General features: G+C 40.1%; 2 protein-coding genes across 3 annotated transcripts in view; one reads left to right on the top strand and one right to left on the bottom strand.

Annotated features, from left to right (window-relative positions):
- The window catches only part of tmem72 (transmembrane protein 72), a 57,721-nt gene that overhangs the window by 13,729 nt on the left and 22,628 nt on the right, over positions 1 to 21,364 (top strand). The window lies entirely within an intron of this gene.
- cxcl12a (chemokine (C-X-C motif) ligand 12a (stromal cell-derived factor 1)) lies at positions 10,219 to 16,536 on the bottom strand. Of its 2 annotated transcripts, XM_029520401.1 has the most exons (4): positions 16,388 to 16,536; positions 14,826 to 14,943; positions 13,773 to 13,856; positions 10,219 to 11,827 (listed from the first exon to the last, which is right to left on the bottom strand). In XM_029520401.1, the coding sequence occupies exons 1-4, from the start codon at positions 16,452 to 16,454 to the stop codon at positions 11,800 to 11,802; spliced, it is 297 nt and encodes a 98-aa protein (XP_029376261.1). In that variant the 5' UTR covers positions 16,455 to 16,536; the 3' UTR covers positions 10,219 to 11,799. The 2 variants fall into 2 exon arrangements, with proteins under 2 accessions (XP_029376261.1, XP_029376262.1); XM_029520402.1 differs by lacking the exon at positions 10,219 to 11,827 and having other exon boundaries at positions 13,769 to 13,856.

Here is a 21,364-nt window from a genome sequence, read left to right as displayed (position 1 = left end):
GGCATACCCTTTTTGGTGGAGGAAAAAATTTGCTTCCTATTATGTGGAGTTAATTCTATAATGGAACTCTGTTTCTTTTTTTCATGCAGACCGCTTCATTTTACTTTCCCTCTCCCCATTGTGTTTTAATCCGTGCTGCCTGTGGTGGCAGGTTTGCTGGTGCATCGCTGTGAAACCTTTTCGCAGGCTCAAACAGTGAAGTGTTTCCAGATCTCAGAGTCTGTGGTCGTAGAGGGACAAGCTGTTGGCCTACTGTTGTGTTCGTGGGTGGATGTGTGCTGACTATTTCCAGCACCAAATGAAGCAAGAACATTATTTGAGAAGTAAGCCAACGAATCATCCCAAAACACTGTGGTCCATTTTCATAAACAGTCAAATTTCTATTCACGACAACTTCCCTCATACTCAGTTTAATAGGCAACTCTATATTTTCTGTGACAAACAGCTCTTACATTTCTGGACTTTTTTTTTTTTTTGCAAGATAGCAAGAGGGACAATAAAAACATTTTGCAATCTAATCATCAAGTGCTGAAGACCAAACAAAGACTAGCTGGAATCCAGTTTGAGGGGTTGTGCTGATTTAAAAAGAGTCATTAAGCAGTGTGTGTTTCTATAAATGTTTACTTCAACCGTACAGTTGTGTTCTGTGATGAAAGTACCTTTCACTTGTGAATACATTTTCATTTTCCTTGGCAGAACCCTAATATCTACAGAAAGAAAAATGAAATAAAGTTGGCTGCCTTTTATTTTTAGCGATGCTAGTGGCATAGTTCCAAGGATGGTAAAGACCGAATAATTTCTCCATCTACTGAGGGATTGCTTCGAGATTTGTTATCAACACATGAATGGTTCCCAGAGGATGAATCCTCATAAAGACTTTGGTGATCCTTTGACAACTACGATACCGTTATTTAGTTGAAACCTTAAAATGTTGATGCACTTTTATCACAAGATCAGCAACAAGTGCTTTTAAAATCCGGCCTGAGAACTGTAATGCTTTCCTCAGAGCTGTGTGGGAGATGTCACGCTTTACTGAAAACAAAGTGGTGGGAAATGCCACTACAGTTTTGGTTGGATTCACAATTACACAGACTTAGAATGATTTACAAGCACCAGGAGAAAGTGAATCTAAAGAATCAGACATAATGTCTCTTAAAACAAGAATTCTGGATAAAGCCGTCGTAAACTGTTAGATTTGTTCAGTTTACTGTATGAGCTGCTTGCACAACACCATTTGGATTCAGTTTCCATTTTATAAGCACCAGTGTATGTACAAGGTAATCAGTCTGTAGGAAATAGCACTTAGAGCAATTTTCAGGTGTATCCCAGGGGTTGGACAGCCTGGATTACATAGATGTAACTTTAAGCATTTTCTGGACTGCAGTGTAATTACTGAACAGGACTGCAATAACTGCCTCAATCCCTGGAGGAAAATTAACAGGCCTGAGAAGGTATGAGATGCTCCTCCACCTCAGAGGAAATTATACACAATGCAGACACTCATCTCTCTCTCTCTCTCACACACATGCACACTTTTAGTTACTCAATGTTTTATACACTGTGTAACAAAATGAAGATGGATTCTCTCTCCATCTGTCACTCTCTTTGTGTCTCTCATTTGCTTTATCGCCTTTTTCTTTTGCATCTTTTCTGTCAAGTCTTTCTCATCTTCACGGTCTAATTCTGTTGGCCATTTTTGCATGAAAAGCAGACAAATTCCTTCTTTTTGTCCTCCTCCTCTTTGTGCCTCTGTCATACATCTTAAATTGCTACCCAGGGCTCCCAACCCTCTGTGCCAATAGCTCATTCTGGCTTTGTAAACATTAAATATGCTATGGAAGTAAATGTCAAAAATCTAATCTTTTTTCCAGCAGCTTTTTTTTTTTTTTTTTTCTTGGGACATGGATGATGCCAGAGATATGCAATCAAATCTGCAGGTTATTTTTATTATTTTTTTTTTTTTTCCTTGTAAAATTTGTTTTGTGTTTCTTTTGTCCTGGCAAATTGTAACCACAGCTTTCAGCCGCGTGTTGGTGTTATTGTGTTTGAAAATTCATTCATGACATGTTGACAACAGTCATTTTCTTATTAACTGTTGATGGTTGGATGCATGTAATAAAAACCCCTGCAGGGGGTCCACGGATGAAATGAGCAATTGCGTACTGAGCTAACCATCAAACGCGCACAGAGAGATGGATGCCACAGCGGCACATTTCAGCTCCATGAATATCCAACCAATATAAGGGAACAGAGAGATTTGTCTACAACTGTGAAAATTGGACCCTCTGGGGCCCTGTCTTCACATGGATGTCAGTGTGTGTGTGTGTCAGGAAAGGAGGTGGTCAATGTTGACATAATTGTTTGTGTAAATGGCCTTGAAAAGCTGGCAGTCAGTTTGTGAAACACGGATGTGGCTGGTTGGTTGTTTGACAGAGTAACAAAACATTTATTTCTTTACTCAGACAGATAAATGGCAAGAGAGCTGCAAGATTTATCTAAATTAAAAATGTATTTTTGGTATGCCTGTATTTTATGCAGCATTAGGCAAAATATACTATTTTTAACTGTGAGTTTTGCACAGAAAACACTGTTAATTTATGAGTTATTGAGTGATGGGCAGATTTTGTCTTCCCATTTCCTTTCTTCATATTCACCCCAGCCAGCTGACTGTTGGCCTCAGCTACATATTTAGTTTTCAGATCAGATTGGTATTGATCCTCTGATCTTTCAAACTCTCAGCAACAAAGGCAATCATTTTGTTTCTCCAAACACTGAAATTATCTTTTGAGTGAATTTTCTGAGGAAAATCTTGTTGTTTGAATTTCACTGTCTAGGTCCCAGGTCCCAAGACTCTGCTTTTATTCTCCTGTTCTGGCTACTCCAAATTAAAGTACACTGTGGCTTCTCCAGCTGTGGTTTGTCAAAAAGAGTACACTGAGAGGGGAAAGAACAGTGGTGCTTATTTTAAATGCATGGAACCGTTTTAGCTTGAGAAGAATTTGTCGACGAGTTCAAGCTTTTGTTGCAGGTGGAGGGATGTTCTCTGATTCACGTGCTCGTTGCTCTGCAGGATTTGTTCATGTTTCTAGCTCAGGAAAGAGTCACTGCATGGTGTGAGTGTGAATGTGTGCGTGCATGCATGCAAAAAAGAGAAAGGGGTAGGGGCAGCATAACAATAAAGTACGAAATCTCAATCTTAAAATATAATTTAAAACCTTTGTTTTAGCTCCACCATGATGAAAAGAGTGCTTGTGTGAAATTTCTTTTCCCTTGAGTCATGATTTTGGTTCACTGACTTTGATCTATTAATTTGTTTGATGAGAGCAAATTCATGAGAAAAAGCTTTTTTTTTTTGTTTTTTACACTCTGAGGAAAAAAGAAATGTTTTGGCGTGTTCAAATTTATCGAAACTAACCTACACTGTTTAAACTTGTGGTTGAGCATATTTCAAGCTTGATGAAACTCACTATTTTCACCACTAAGATTAATCCAAACCATGTGTGAGTAAAAGAGGAAAACACACAGAGCAGAAAGAAACCTTCAGAGGAATACCGATAGGTCTTTCAACTCTGAAGATGCAAAATAGACATGTTCCATGATCTATATTTATATGGTGTCTGTTTTATCAACATAATGAGTTTGTAAACCGATGATTTATCCTCCAGATGAGAGTTTCCTGCTATGAATGTGTCGTGTATCTGTAGTTCGTTAACAAAGCTCAGCTGCAGCTATTAAATGTCACAGATTTGGTTTTGGTTTGTGCCAATGTACACAGACTTTCTGCATGGAAAAATAGGGTAATATTTGTTTTTGAGGGGGTAGCGTTATACTGCACATTTGGGATCAGTGTTGTTGAAACTGTGAAAAACTACGTCCTGATTTGTGAACTTCCACAAAGAAACCAAAGGGAAGAATATTAGTCCTCTGTAGCGTCTTTAAAGACAAAGAGTTATGCTTTCTCTTCTGTGTCCAACTTTTTTTTTTTTTTTTTTCCCCCCCTCCCTCTGACTTCAACAGCACTTTGGTTCATCACTCATACTCCTAACATGGAAAGAACTGTATAAACCAGACTTGTCACAAGATCGCCCACTGACATACACATCCTCCAGTTGTAAGTCTGTGCAATTATTAAAGTCAGTGCAATTATTTCATTTGTGAAAAGTAAATGACTTTATCGCTAGAAATACTTTCTGATATCAAAACGTAGTAGCCACTCATTCCTCCTGTATACTTGGGCCAAGAATAAACAGCCAACTTACAACATTTCCTTTATGTACTGTACAATTCAGACCAGATTGATATGGAATTCCTTTCAGTCTGGCATCAGACACTCTTTGTTCTCATGTCTTTGATGTGTTTAATGTAAACTACAGCAGACAACTGGTTGTTCTGCGAGGTTGCGCTCTCCTTTAACAATAGATGTGATTCCAAGAAGGCTTCATGAAGTTGGCCAGATGGCAGAAAAAAAAAAAAAGCGACAGACAGCGGTGGATGCAAGGTGGATGGTCTCTAATGTTCCTGTGTGCCGATGGATTCAGCTGCACGACTTTACTTCACACCAATGGTGAGAGTGGGTTTGTTGCCAACTGAGTGTTAGGCACTCAAGAGCAGTGAAGTTGGTGTCTGGATATGTGTGATCATGTGAATTACTTTGGCTGTTGTACTACTCTCACAGACAGAGTAGGCAAGGAGTTGTTGTGTTGGCCCAGCTTTGGATAAAAACTGGCAAGGGGCTTAATGTGATTGAAAGGGGGGAAATCATTCCCTTTTTTCTTGTTAAACATGTCTGTGTTGTTCAGTAATCTGATGTCTTCTGATCAGCATTCAAAGTTGTAGTCTGTAGTAGTCTGACTACAGACTATAACTGACAAATGCTGGGTTTCTCACAGTACTGGAAGATTATGGTCATTACTGTTTCAAAAATTTTCTAACCAATTACTAAGATGATCCAGACACAGTAGCTGTATGGATTTACTTAAAGGCACAGTGATGCTTTGAGCCAAACGCTAACAGCAGCATGTTAACGTGCTGTCAGTGACAGTATTAACATGCTGACGTTAACCATGCATTATGCCTACCTTAGTCAGCATGAACTGCAGTGGATTACCATGCTAACTTTTACTAATTACCGCTAAACCAAAAGCACAACTGAAACTGGTAGAGCTCTTCATTATCATTACTGCAGTTATTTGGCCATGAGGTCTTGCATACATTTAATTTTAAATTGATTGTGGTACAAAGTGAAAAGCTGGCACTAGGCAAAGGCAGAGAACAGCATACACAAGTTATTAGTGTATTGCATAGGGACATGCAAGCATTCAAACACCTACAGGCGATTTAGAGTCACCTAGTGGCTTTGGAAGTCTGAGGACCTGGAGGGAATCCAGGCAGGCGCGGGAAGATCGAATTCCACCCCAGAAAGGCCCCAGGCCTCTGGGTTTGAACCGAGGATGTTCTTGCTGTGAGAAAACTGTGCTGAGCACGGTTCCACCTGCAGACAAAGTGCGTTTTCTTTATAATTCTCCAATTCCTGCTAAAATCGAAATAGTGCTGTGTAGTTGTGTAGCAGTGTGTTGGAAAAATATATTTTTCACACAACTAAACTCTTTAAAATATACATTATGATATGTAAATATACATAACATTCAATAATCAAAGTTAACACTGAAGTGTCTTGGGGGGGAGGCAGTGCAGACTTTAGCCATTATGATGAAGAGGAAAAGACCCTCAAGCCTCAGCTAAGTACAATCCCAAATATCTGTGGGGTATCCCTCACATTTAAAGGCTCTTCAGATGTGCCGTGGGTCAAATGACAATTTATTCATTTTCTTTCTTGAAAATGTAATTGTTTAAGGATTGGTAATATTTTTAAAGGGCATTAGCCATCAGACCTCCCTGTTTCTTGCATCTGGCCAACATACTCAGGCACTGAGTCACACTGCAGCCCGACAGAGGAGTCTCTATAGTGACTGACCTCAAAAAAACCCTACTCTGTGGTAGTGGAGATGAAACGTGTACAATATATCACTTTAATCTCCAAATAATGGCGTAATTGTGTCTTTCTTCTTATGGTTAGTAACTTCGGTCATGCTCTTCTTTTTCTTCTCTTTGGGTGTCACATGGCACTCAGAGCTTGATATGGGAGGACATTAAAAATGCCATTCATGTAGCCAGTATGGACCGACCCACCAATTAGGACGTGGGTGATAATCCTGAAAGGAATGGAGCTGAGGGGCAACACAGTGTGTGATATGTGGGTGAAGTTGAAAGTTGGTGGTATTTCTGGTCTCCTGGGCCCCGCAGACTGAGGCCTCCTACTGTCCCCTGAGAGTGTGACTCCTTTGTATGTCATCCATACCTAAGATCCAGAGCTGGCTGTGGTTCTTCTGGGCAGAATCACTCTGAAGGAATGTGTTCAATAGCTGCTGCTGTTATTATGTTGAAGGAAGGCCCCTTGTCCTGTTCAGCTTATGTGTGTGTGTGTGTCCTCACATTTGAACATGTGTGTGAAGATGGATGGTATCGGGACTCATAACCTCTGAAATATTAGCACATGAAAGGCAGACAGACTGCAGGAGGGCTATTTTAACTGCTCATATGGGCCCCTCTATTAGCCTCACAGTCATTCTAAAACAGACACACAGATGCCGCTGCTATTACATACTCTATGTTGGTTACTTTCAACATCCGTCGCAGTAACGAACCTGTCTGAGACGTACAGCTGAGTAATTTCTGTCATAATTGTGATTAATGTTCTGGCAGGTCACTGGCAGTGTTAAAGTAATTAACAACACCCAGCGCCCACCCCACCCCCCGCCCCCTTTTATATAATCAACAAGTCGTTTGCAAATTATTATGTGGACTTTTCAGAGTATGAGTGTGTACTTGTGAAAATGTGCTATGGGTCATGTGATACCAGAATAACTATGTTTCCCTTGGGAAGCATGATTTTGGTGCACTCGATGCCCGAGGGCAGCAGCCTGGTCTTTGACAAATAACATCAGAAAGGGGGAGCAGGAAGGGAGCTGTGGTTGAGAGAGCACAGAAGTTGTGGATACACATTTCAAAGAGCTACACACACGTAGGAATAACAATAAAGTTTATTTCTTGTGCTGGGGAATTGGCAATGTCTGTATGTGTACTCTGATGAGAAGCTAGAAAGAATCAATGCCTATGAGCATCTGTCTGACCGAGGATGGAAAGACTGCAGGCAGAACTGAATGCAAAATATGCAACCATGATGCATAATACATTGCATCTGGTAAGAAGTTTCACCTCATCAAGATAATATCTGAAGACTGTCAGTTTTAAAAGACTCTAAAATGCCCAGTATATGAATAATGTATCATCGCAATTCCCATTATTTTAGGCTCTTATAGGCCCAATCTAATCTTTTATCTGATCTGATCCTCATCTTTATATACTTACTAGTGAGAGTCTGGTGTTGGGTACCAAGAAGTTTAAGAAAAAAATACTTTTCAAACCAGAAAAAGACAATGATTAATTCCACATGACAGCCAAGTGTGCCCTGCTGTAGCTGACCTGTGCCCATAGAAAATTGTTCAGAGGGTGAAGAAGAAAATGTCAAGTTTCCCCTTGGGAAGTAAAATGTTTTCATGCAAACGAATTTAATAAATTCTCTCTCTGTATTTCACTTTCAAAAGGCAACAGAAACAGAAAGGATGGCGTTCAAAAGTTCTGTAGAACCAAAGACGTACAGCGTGTTTGAAATATTTTTTTCTCTTATGTGTGGACCTTACCAGTACTTTAGGGCAGGAAGGCATGTAAACCAGACAGCATTTTCACGGATCAGAAACAAATACAATCAAATCTTCAGTGGACCACAGAGCCCTGAAAAACACCAGCTCTATGTGCAGTCACATCTTCATCCTGCCAGTGCAAACAGCTCTCAAGTTTTGCTTTCGAGTTCACAGCTGCTCCACAACTGGCCTAATAGTTTTCATTTTCTTCTGAGAAATGTCGTGTTGCAACACTTTGCTTGTCCATGTTTAAATCTCAGGGATGAGATTTTGCATGCATCTTGACCTCCTAATGCACTCCACTGGGCAATTTTTTAGTGATCTTATGACATTTGAAATGGTGACAAATATCATGAGAGTCAGTCTGGCGTGTTCAGCTGCCAGACTGACTGTAGGTTCCAGTGGTCCTTGAGCAGAGCCAGGAAGTGACATCATGTATGCACGCATATTCCCACTCACTGACACACAAAAATATTAAACCTGACCCCAGGTTATCTTTAACACCTTGTAGTTTTTATTAAAAACTGGTCTGACCAAAGAGAGCAGCGTTCACTGGAGCCCTTTTCAAATGGCTTTCTGCGACCCCCACCACCACCACCCGTTACCCTCTCGCACACAAATACACAAAAATGTTGTATTTACGTGTCCATATTTTCGTGATGATTTACCACAAAGTGGAATTGGACTGGCTGCACATCTGGGAGTCCTTACAGTGGATGATGGACGGAACATGTACTGTAGATTAAATGAGCACAGACATTCGACTGACACCTCATTTCTGTGTCATTCCCTGCGTTTCACATGACAACTCTTTATTCATCTGTCAAGGTGTCAGTCTTCTGTCTGACATTGTGGTCAAATCTCAACCCCAAGAGAGTTTAGAAGGCATCGCTGGATATGAAATTCAGATGATTTCTCCGCTCTTGTAGCTTTCCAGCAAACTAATGTGCTGGCTGTATGGCTCATTCCATGGTACTCAGCAATATTTTGGTTTCTTTCTTTTTGGATATATTATAATTTTTAAAAACCCAGTCTTGCAACACAGTTTACTAAACTTTTAATTAGTTGGAAATGGAGCTCTTTCCGGGATTATCTTTATCTGTGGCAGTGGCAGTGAGTCACTGCTGATGTACTTGACTCTGTGGTGTAATGATGATTATGAGACGCTTGAACAAAGGTGTGTTTATTCAGGCTTGGTGCCTAGACAGCCTCATGTACCAACACGGCATCAGGGGTGTAAAACAGCCAATAATTCTTTTGTTTGTGTGGTTCTGTTCCAGTTCAGTAAACCTGGTTTGCAGATGCATTAGTTCTGTAATGCATTGCTTTTATTTTCCACAGCCTCTTGTTTAATGGCTTGGTTCCAAAACCTCTTTATATGTTTACTTTTGCTGTGTTGTCTCTCTCAAACAACACATTTATATGAATGAACAAGCTTTACAAGATTCTCAAAAATGCCTTGCATTGTTTCCCATTTGTAGGAAAGTGTTGTGTGCATATAGAATATCACGTAATATCCTTTTACATCCCCTTTTATTGCCCCTTGGGCTTCATGGATCCTGTCACACCACCTGTACAGTTTAAACGCTGGCTTTTGGCAGTGATCCCAAGAATAGCAATGAGTTATGAACTATTTCATCTGCTTTTCATTAGGAAACAAATATTTGTATATGTTCCACTGTCCGCACAGATAACTTTGTGATAATTTGCCGTGCAGTGACCTGACGATAGAAGGCAAATAAGATGTGACCGACCTAAAGCTTAATTGAAATATTTCCAGTGAATGAATGCTTTATAATGATTGATATTGAACAAACACATAACACTGAGACATGTGAAGCTGCTTAATCTTCACATCACTATAGAGGAAAATACTTGCTACTACCTGCAGACTTCTGTTGCAATATCCACATTAAAGATGGTCAAATACAGTCAGGTTATACCGTGATTACATGTAATTCATTTCCATTTCAAATTTGGACACCAGAGCTTTATCGATGGCTTTATCTGCCACAAGAGTGCTGCTGACTGTGCTTTTATCGTGCTTATACACTTGACTTCAAAGCTGATCAGCAAACATAGCAAAATGTGCTGTGGGTTGCCACTCAGGGGTCTTTATCTCTCCCTGATGTCTCAATCAGCGGAACTACTCATCGCACGAACTACTGTGCCTCGCCTCAATAATACCCTTGGAGGGAAGTTAAAAGTTCATCCCTTTTAGCTCTAATGTTTTCCTAATGGCTGCTTGTTGAGTTAATAGTTAAATAACAGGCAGGATCGTTGTCCTTGCCTTTTATTTGCCCTTGTGAGTAAAGCCTAACACATGTTCTCACATCAAAGCATCAAATTTACCCTCTGACCCGACAGTACAGTGAGACTACACCAGCTGTGTGTTGGCCCTGGAAAGGCCTGCTGCTTTACGCTAAATTAAGAGTATTTAACTGAACCATGGGCATCAGCAGGTATAAATGTGTGTTTATGATGAAAAATAAAAACCATATAACAATGGATACATTATGAGAGTGACCATAGGAAATTAAAGATTTCCTCTTTTTTACTGTCCAATTGCATACAAGTTTAACAAGAACACATTGGCTAGATGGCTCAATCGTGAGAGTACAGTTTCTTCATTTAAATGTCTGCATATATAAATGCATAAGAGTACAAAAATAAAACATTTATATAATATTAATTTCACATATGACAAGGAGATTTGAATGAGTATGTGAATAGATCTCCCAGACTTTAACAGTTAAATGCAGCTACACATTCATTGATCAGTAAGAACAGAGTGAAAACAGCAAGGTAAACATAAAAAAAACAACGACAAAAGACAGAAGTTAATGATCAGACTTAGTGAGTAATAGTAACTTTTGTGGTTAAAAATATGAATACATCAGATATAAAGTGCATTGCTATCTGCGTGACAGTTGTAGGTAGTTACATCTATTTATTGACAGTAATGGTACAACCTCGTCAGGATAATGTAGTGTTATTAAATCCAGATTGGATATCTGTTATTCAAATTACTCTTTTTGCCCTTCGTTGAAATGGACAGTGATGTTGAAAGGTTATTTCTATCAGAATCCTAACAAAATGAATTAGTATTTTAGCAATACCACCATAAACAGTGACCGGTGTGTCAGCATTTGAATTTACTATCTCTTGTTCACTGGAACAACTTTGATTCCAGGAAATTTTGCTCAATTAAAATGTTTTGGGTTTTCCAGATGTTGAGTTTTTCTCAAAGATTGAATAAAGCAGAGATGTTGGGTAACAAAAGATCACATAATCACATCCTCTGAGCAGCTCGCTCTCTTTTGGCACCCTAATTTCCAACACGAAAACATTGTAATTGCAGTTTTTACTGAGATCTTAGCATCTTATATTCAGTCTGGGGGTGGCTGGCAGCCTTTGAAATTCCATGGTGCCAATTAACTTGAAACATGAAATTCAACTTGGCAAACTCTGCAGTGCTACCCATTCCTTTTAGAAAGGGAGCTAGGCTGTTACACATAAATGAATACAATTTCAGATAAGGGTTACCAAATCCCATCTTGAGGATTCAGTCAAAGAAATCGCATTTCAACCAGCTCAACAGATCACAGGTATCTGCTACATGCAAGAAAGATGTAGACTTGTTTGTTGTGAAGGAAACCTTCATGCTGACCAATAACGTTCCGTTTAAACACAGACCCCGAGATAATTTCTAAATGACAGAAAAACCAGAGGGATGAGACGATCTCTGAAATTAGCTTTTTACAGCTGAATCCCATTAGCAAAACATATTTACATTATAGTTGGAAAAACACAGACTCACAGATATACTTTCCACCTGTAACATCTATGACCCATATAAGTATTGAGGGTGATGACGGTGGCAGGGCTAATGGATTAGTGTTCACTGTGAAGATTTGTGGATTGATTCCATGCGAAAGGCCGCCGCAGCATGGCAGTCGGGATAAGTGCTGACAACATACCAGATGATTTCATGGTCCAAAATCCTTCAGTGATGGCTCAGGAAGAATGTGTAGGCATTTTAGTTGCCCTGTTTGGATTTCTTCATCCTGGAAGGAAAAAAAAAAAAGATTATAATGATTTGTTGTAAGAACAAAAGTGATGTGAAGACAGCCATGTCAAAATCATATTTGGTGGTTAACAGACTAAAAGAAATAACTCTGGCAGAGCGACAAAAATAACATTTGTATCATGTCTGTTTGGACAAATCACCCAGCTGTTAACGTGTAAATAGTAAACACCAAAATGAAAATTAATGAGTATTTGTTTAACTGTGACTGTGTGCCAGAGTTACTAAGAGAAAGTGCCAGCATTCAGAGAAGACTCAGTTAGCAGCTGTTTTAGATTTATAGGGCCAAAACATTTTTTAACTCTGTTTGTGAACCAAATATTTGGCTCATTAAAGGTGATTTTATTCTACAGGTTCATGAATCCCCCTTTAGTCCTGCAGGTAATTGGTCATATCCAACTCTGAGGGCTTTTGGAAACTTCATTGCTACTAAATGAAAATTTGGTAGCCACTGTTGGGATAGCAGAGACTAACAGCATAAACACTTGATTATGAGTGAGCAGTTTATTGACTTTGGATTACACTCTGTAAATGCTGAGGCACATTTTCACTGATTCAAATTGGTAATCATGGTTTTGTTTAACAGACTAAAGAGTAGCATTACAACCGTGTGCATTTCTACACATTGTAAATAAGTTTGTCCCTCCTCCCCTTTCACTGTTTGTGTAATTGGAAACACATCAAGACTGATCCATTGTAAATGACCACCATCTACTCTCTACATGACCTGTTTTGTTATGCAGAGGAACTGTTAACACCTCGACAAGTCGAGGCTCCACAACCATCCCTGAGACAGACAGTCTGACTGCGGGATAGCGGGCGGATCAGCCTGTGGATATTGAGTGTATATGTCAGAAGCTGGAGCACAAAAGACTCATCAACACTCTGCATTCATTTAGTTTTCCTAAAATAGAAGGATAGGAAACACACATTTTTATGAATCCCACATCCACAAAACAGTGCAGAGTTTGTTTCATCCGGCCGCTGAAGGGGCGCTCAGACCCCAGAAATATACAACTGTACAGATTCCAAGATGGCAATTTGATCCCTTTTATAAACTTCATGGTGCCAGCGCTTTTTTTTTTTTTGCCTTTTTGCCTTTTTGTCTCTTTCTTGAGGGCAGCAAGGAGACAAATGACTTTTAATCTCAGACAGTTTGCTGCATTAATGTTATATTATATGACCAGAGCAGAAAGGTAATCCTGTAAAGTTGCACTCATTTTCCCATGATCGTATCTTTGAAGTAAAAACTTTACAAATTACACATTTCAAGTGAGGCAGTGTGTAGTTTACAGAGCTGGTTCTGCAGATCTGGCTCTTCTATGAAATTTGATGATCCCAGAGCAGTATATCATTCATTGAGGTCAGGGCCAACACGCAGAGACAGACAGAGATGAACAACCACTCACACTCAGACAATTTAGAGTCACCAATCAACCTAAACATGTGTGTCTTTGGACGTTGGGAGGAAATCGGAGTACCTGGAGGAAACCCACACAAGCACGTGGAGAAAGCACACAGAGAAAGGCCTCAGGCCGGGAACCGAGCCCGTGACCTTCTTGTTGTGGGGCAACAGCACTAACCACTGTGCCACCATGCTTCCCAACAATATATCAGAAAGAACTAAATTAAATGTGGTTTTAATGGCTCACACACACAAAAAAAAAAAAACCCCACAGTTAGTGTGTCAGTGGAACTCCCACTTGGTCATGTAGCAGCATGTCTTGACTTTAGTTGAGCAATTAAGAACTGTCACTCTCTCAATGGTTTACTGATAGTTGCCCAAATGAGCACTTGGGCTTTTGTATTCCTGCATGGCTTACTTTAAATTTCTATAGAGTGGAAGTGAATTTACGCTGCTCCAGACGACACAAGCATTGCAGCTAACACAGAACTCCAAACCCAAAATCAGCCTGATTACTCACTTGTTGATAGCATTCTTCAGGTACTGCTGCAGCCATCGGATCTCGGGGTTCACACAAACCTCTTTGTTTGTCTTCAGCTTGGCACTGATCAGGAAAAAGAAAACAGTTCATTTCAGAGAACCATCCAAACCTTAGCTGAAGATGAAAGGCAGAGGTCCGTAAAGCCAAACCTCAGATACCTTGACACCTTGTTATCAAACAGACTGAATTAGCACTGCCCTGTCAGTTTGACACATACAGAGAGACTTTTCACAGGAGTCTATAAGTTTGATAATGACCAGTGACTCTTTGCCCCGTTTGTGAAGCTGTTGCATAGATCCATGAAGAATGTTTGCCTCAGTGCATCAATGGCCACAAGGTACTTTCTAAATACAGAATAATCCTGTGGTTACCTGCAGAATGGGATTATATGTTCCAACATAGGAGGTCATGCTTTATCTGGCAGTTGTGTGCTGTGTTTGAGTGAGTTAAATCAGTTTTGAACTTTCCCCGTGTTTGTATTTTCAAGACCTCCCAGAACTATTTCCTTCTCCTAAAATTGAAGTGTGTCTGTAGTTTTCCTGTCCCCTGTAACTGACCACACACTTTGATCTTTAAATTCTCTCCATGCAGACTGAAACAAAAATGGGATCAGACCAAAAGGGTTGCAAGTGCAAGGCGGAAAATGCTGCGTGACAAGCTGATGAGAAGCAAACCCAATTACAAAACACACAATTGTTACTTCTCCGCTTAAAATAAAACTACATCCAATTTCTACCTCCTTTTCGAAGTCACTGACAATCAGGTCGAGTGCTTCCGGCGGATGTGTCATTGGGGCAGTGGAAAAGCGTCTCGCATTCTGTTGAAGTGTGATGAGGGCAAGGGACAGAGGGGCGTGTGTGCGCACATGCATTCATGACTCCTTTCTCTGGCCTGTCACCACCCAGAGATTGATGGTGAGAAATGTCCCAACGAGGAGGAAACCTGTCCGACTTTTTTCGTACCGGGGTATAAAGCGAGCCTTTGGTGTCTGCGTGAGCACCATCTACTGAAAAAATGCTAAAAACTACTTACATCACTTGGAAGGGGCAGTTAGGCGTGTGGATGAACCTCAGCTCTCGGATGTAGGACCGTGGGAGGTTGGTGACCGTCGAGCGACAGTAGCATCTCTCCACCAGGCTGATGGGCTTGGCTGAGGAGATGACAAGCACCAGTTATAAGAAAGCACGACAATTACACTAACCTCCCATAGAAACTACCTGAAATTATTCAATTAGTTGTGGTAGCAAGCTGATAAATCATATCCAGAATCATCTTTGACTAAATGGTTCCAGCAAACCTATAATGTAGCGCCCCCACAAACGTACGTAAATCCATCCATTTTCTACACCCCGTCGTCTTTTGCTCAGTGGCAGGTGGCCAACACTGAACCAAAATCAAGTCATTTAAACTTTATGCATTCTTTCTTCCCCACACTGAATTATAAGCGGCATTTATATCAGGACTTGAACATACACAAACATGGAGCTGTTTCAGACATACACAACTGTGTGGTCCCAAAACTTCATGATGGATGCGCATACTTTCCATCACAACCACAGCTTTCAGGGTCATACACAGATGTTCACGGTTGATTAATGTGGAAAAATAAATAGGTCTATGCGTTCTCGCTCTCTTTTTTTGTGAAGCCTACAGGAAAAAGCAAACTGTAAAAAAAAAAAAATGGCTGTAATGTTTGTTTCCGCTGGCTGGCAGCGATTTTAAAATAAATAGGTGTAAGAACAAAACAATATCTTTACTTTGTTAGAAACAGTTTTAACTGATGTTGGCCCCACAGACAGATGGTTAGAAGATCCGCCATTCAATAACATCTATGTAAATTTTTTTTAACACCTGATGTAGAGACATTACCATGATAGAAGGCGCAACACCTTCCCGTTGGGTGACCGGTGTCGCCGGGCAGGCTCGCTCGGACTTTGGTATAAACCTGCGTCATTTGCGCGTAATTAAAAGAAAACAAAACGCAGAACAAATACACACACTGATCCGCGACATAAAGAATATCTGACAGAGAGAGCCTGATGTGCCTGTTGATTTCATTTTGTCAGGGCTCACGACTATTTTTTTTTTTTTTTTTTTTTTTTTGCAATTATAAAAATATTTCTTAATTAGAATGAAAACAAGCTAAAACCCAATTAAGACAACAATTGCACTACAATTTAAATGTTGTATCTCAACTGCAATGGCAATTATTTGGGGAGACTGATCACTGAAATGATGAAATGATATGAGGCTGTATGCCCCTGCAGGAAAACTGGGATTAAGATAAATAAATAACACCAATAACTGAAAACGTAGCTCGGGGTGTTATTTAAATAAGCCTGCTAAAATGCAGCTATGAAAACTGATTTAAAACCTTCTTAATTGAGCTTTTTTCTTTTTTCAGTAAACTTTCTTCATTTCTTTTAAAATAAAAGACCAACCCCAATAAATAAAAAACTACACATGAACGACCCCCTGTCCAAAACTGATTGAACGACCTGTTGGTCCTTATCTTACTGCGACAGCAGCAGAAAGGAGTCTAAACAGACCTGATCCAGGCAGCAAACTGAGGATAATGCCAGATAATGTCAGACCTTGTGATGGAGGCGCGTAAGTCACCAGCGCCAGCGCAGCCACGAGCGTCCACAGTTTCACATCCATCCTGGGTTAAAGCCTCCGGGGGTTTTGGTCCTGCTCTCAGTAAAGTCCACAGAAGTTGTGACAGTCCGGATCACTGAAGAGAGTTTACACTCCAGAGTCAAGCCCGGAGCACTGAGCCCGCACTGCTGGATTTCAAAATAAAAGCGCGCGCTGAGTTTAGACTAATATGGATCAGATTTGCGGTGAAATCACCAAGACGAGCAAATTTACAGCCAAACGAAACGACACCCCACTTTACATTCAAAGCGTGGTCTGGTTGTCACCTCTTCACAGTGTGATTAGGGGTGTTATATTCACTGTTTCATCTGTGTGCTTTTATTTTCTAACACACTTGTTTCCTTCTATAGTGACCAGACAACACGCACGCACGCGCGCGCACACACACACACACTTTCATTTTTTTTTTTCAAGCATGCACGATAAAGGAGAAGTGACGATATCCAGTAATTCAGATACTTGTTTTGCTGTCCTTTTTTTTTTTTCTTGTACAACTCAACTGGAAGCTGATCTGGATTCTGAAGAAAAACCCCAAATGTCCCTGAACAGCGTTTCCTGAGCCCAACTTGCTCCTATAAGGCTGTCTGAGTGTATGACGAGAAACAGGAGACATGCATGCATGTGTTTGTTTTCAGTCATGGTTTGTCTTCTCAGGCCCACTTCAGCCTAAATTAATTAAACACTAAAAGTGAAACTGGAGATGGCCTGCAAATTTTCTCTTACAATGAATGATGGTTGGTTCCCACAAATATACAAAAGACGTAGAAACAACACACATACATATACAGTAAATCTTTTCTCAGTTTAAGTGAATCCCCAAACAGCTGCCTTTATTTAACCTGCTTAAAATGCCCCCTTTCTCTCTCTCTCACACTCACGCACACTCACGCACACTCACTCTCACTCTGTATTGGTGTGTGTACTGATCCCTCTCCTCGTATTTGGGGGTATTATTAGTGTATTTAACAGGATGCAGATGTTAAGTCAGTTTCCAGACATTTGGCTTTCATCTTCCAGAGCGAACACCCCAAATATGTATGTGTATTCGTTGATTTCCAGCGTCGCTCTTTCGCTCTGTGTTCGTGTTCATGTTTGGATGAAAACATGAGTCTCGTATTTTTTGCACTGATTGCAGACTGTGTTAACATCATGCTGTTATACCTGAAATACATTCAGATGCACGCTAAAGCCAAACACACATACATTAACTTCTAATATGTAAAAAAAAAAAAAAAGAAATCCCTTTACTCTGCACACACAAGAGCTTATAAAACAAAAGCGTGTGTTGTGTTTTTTTTTTACTGCATCACAGACCAACATTAATAATGCGCACAAGTGGTTTGTTGTTCATTTTCTATCATTTTTTTTCTCTTTATTGGAGACATATTCTCTCATTACACAGCTCTGGGAAAGCAAAGCACCTGCTGACAGCACACTTTATCATGGCAATGAGTGAGAAATAAAAAAAAAGGGTAGTTCAAGGAGGATAGCTGTTTTCCACTTGTGATTTTACGGTGTCTCCCCAGCATCATTTAAGTACAACTCGTTATTGCACTCGTCATTGTGCAATGACCATTAATGGTGCGTACTGGGTGGTGATTAGGAATCGCTTTCACAACTTGCGCTTACTTATTTGGATTTGGGTGCACGTTTAGCATTGTGTTTCTTATGTTTTGCTCCATATGGGACAGAGAGTGTTGGATCTCAGTCATTATTATAGATGATGCCATGGAGACCAGACAGACCACAGGAGATGCACAGACGGTGGAATCAGCCGACAGCTGAGCGGACACATATTGACTTCTCTCACAGACAACAAAAGCTAACTTTAAGTGTGTGTGCGTGTGTGTGTCTGAAATAGATGGAGAAAGAGAGGGTTAGAAAGGGGCTAAAGAAAAAGGGCAAGAAAGGGGTAAACCCAAGCAGTACGAAAGCAAAAGTATTTGTGAAAGTTTCTCCCACAACAGCTCTTCCACCTGCGCACTCTCTCACAGGCTTCCTGGCAATCCTTCACAATCCAGTCTTCACATTCACTTCTCCGTTTCTTCCTCAAACCATTGTGAGCCTGCACAAACAACAAACGTGTGCAGCGCAGTTTACACAAGCACAGACACAAGTGAGAATGATTTGTCTTGGGGACACAGACACATGGCAAGATGTAAATGGAGGCATCCTGTAACATGTCATGGGAAAGAAGTCAGTGGCATTTTAAGTATTTCAACATCTCTCTGCCGCTGTGAATGAGGCTCTCACTCTTCCGCTGAGGTGACTGGATTTTTATAGTACAGTTACACAATCAAATTTGGCAGAACATCTTCTTGCTCAATTGTTTCTTTCTTGCATTAACAAGTTTGCCGTAAAAGCTTTTTTGATTGTTTCGTTATTGAGAATATTTCCAGTAAAATCAAAAGTGTTATATCTTAAAGAGTTTGAGGTTTTTGGGGTTTTTTTTCTTAGTTGTTTTTTTTTAAGTGTTTAAGTGTTTTTTTTAGTTGTTTTAACAAAATATTTTGTGAAAATGTGTGCTTGATTTTTATTTTTATTTTTTTTCCATTGACAATGGAGGATGTTGCACACACACTACCTATTTGCTCACACCTGTCCTGTGTTCAGTATATTTGAGTTGTGGTGTAGACTTCTGAAGCCCATCTGTCTGTGATGGGAGGTCTCACTGCAGGGGTCCATCTCCTGCTCTCTGCATGAACCATTTCTTACTGTACTTGGAAAAAGTGCCTTTTGGACTGCATGTGTAAATCAAACTTCTCTGAAAGACTGAATGTGCAGCAGATTTCTTCAAGGGTCTTCTTTTTTGGCGTTTTGAAAACCTTACAATTTGAAAATTTACAGTGGCTAAACTTTGATCAGCTCTCTTTGGTATTTCTCTAACGTTTGAAATGAATTTCAAATTGTGCCACTGGTTTAATAGTTTAGAGCATTGTACAAAGCCCGATACAGTACACTGCATTTTGAATTCCTCTGTGAACATTAGATATATCCTGGATCTTTTCGCACACATGTATGCATACAGTACAGTTGAAATCTTTACCCTCTGAATTGTGAAGCCAAAATAACATTTGACTTTGAGATTTATGATCTCAAGCAGTCTAATCACAAAAACATTTTAACAAGCTGTCTTTTATGCTTTCCTTATCTAAATATTTTAAAAGCTCACGCTACACCAGGCTGTTCAAGAACAGTAACACATCACTCCACATGGATCTGTGTGGGGTTGATGAGTCAGAAAAAACAAGAATCTGTCACACACACATAGATCTAATCCTAAACATTCCTTAACTGCTATTCACCTCTAAAGACAGACCATATGGCCCGGGGGGGGCGGCAGGAGTATGGATGGCTGAACGTATTATGGGGCAGTGGTCAGTTTCCATAGATCAGACTTTGGTTTGAGAACGTACAGGCAACTGGTCCCAGTGGGGGATCTGCCAGTGCCCCATTGAGGCTCAGGGTCTGCTGGCTGAGCTTTTGTCTGGCTTCCACTGCATCCTCCAGAGAATCACAAGCCCTGTACCTTCACACCGCCATATGGACCACCTCAACAGCCCCTCAACAAAGTCTTTAACCAAAGATTTTTGAATCAAAGAGAAAGGAAAGTGTTGAACAAAAGCTTTCTAAGCACTTAGAGGTTTCAAGAGCCTCCGAACGCAGCGGCTTAAAGGAAATTCACAGCCTCATTTTATCTGTTCAGATGAAACTTCCAGGTCAAATGACATGCCACAATTTCCATTTTTTCTTAGCTCCAAATTTTGAGAGACTTTTTTTGTATAGCACTTCACTTGGCTTTGTGAATGACATAAGATCCTTCTTGTATCAGAATGCTGTTGTCACAGAAATGCAACAAACAAATTTAGAAAACCGCACATAACTCAAGATCCTGTTCCTTATCCCCGCCATACACAAAAACATAATGATTGTTACTGCAGGCAAGAAACTAAAGCTGAATGTCACATTAATAAAAAACAGAAGGGTTGGGGGTTTTTTTTGCCCCCTGATAATAAAAAATAGCTTTTCCCTGGTCCTTCCTTGAAAAGAAAAACATGCTACTTTACTTTGGACTGTGAAACTGGATTTAAATCAAGTGTCAGTTGTGCTAGTTTTTATAGTCTCAGCTGTGAATTTATGCCAGAATGAGCCGCCTGAGCCCCAGCTGGTGCAGAACTGCCTGGTTGAGGTTGGTGGTGGATCCGCTGGGTTGGACACCTGGTCCTGTCCAGCCACGGGAACAAAAGCCCTCAGCTGCCTCTGTGATTTTTGGATTTTGCCCAGGAGGAGCCGATAAACACTGCTAAATCTTCAAAGCTGATCAAATAATAAATATTCTAAATAAACAGTACATACGTAGCTCTAGTAGATTCACTCCTTTCAGTAGAGTTTTGTTTTAATGGGTCACAGAGATGTCAGTCATCTGTCAGGACAGAGAAATAACAGGTTACCAAACTGACTTCAGCCTGTTTAGATAAGGTAACACAATTTAGCTTGATTCTGTTCCTTTATTTTAGATTGTCAATTCCGTATAGGCCAGAGGCAGTTGACCATAAACTTGTGTATACGGATACATTTGTAACACAGGCCTTATGGTGTTGCAACTGTACATATACACAAACTGGATACAAGGACAAATACACATTTGTAAACACACTCTTTCTCACATGCAACAAAAGTTCTGATGTTTATTTTGTCACTGAATCTGAGAACCACAATACAAACAATATGGCCTGTGCCTTTAGCCCTGACCACATGTTTAATCGCTGACAAAGGAATTGACACACAATCCCTTTTCCCATTTATTTCCATTTTCGTTTCTGTTGTTTTTTGTTTTTTTTTTTTCCTCTTTGAATCTTGTATTAGTCAAAGCTTCATCACACAGTCAATGTTTTTGGCTTGTCTTTTAACCT

The sequence above is a fragment of the Echeneis naucrates genome, chromosome 15 (assembly GCF_900963305.1).
Source record: "Echeneis naucrates chromosome 15, fEcheNa1.1, whole genome shotgun sequence".
Classification (NCBI taxonomy): domain Eukaryota; kingdom Metazoa; phylum Chordata; class Actinopteri; order Carangiformes; family Echeneidae; genus Echeneis; species Echeneis naucrates.
This window is presented reverse-complemented; position numbering and strand designations above follow the sequence as displayed.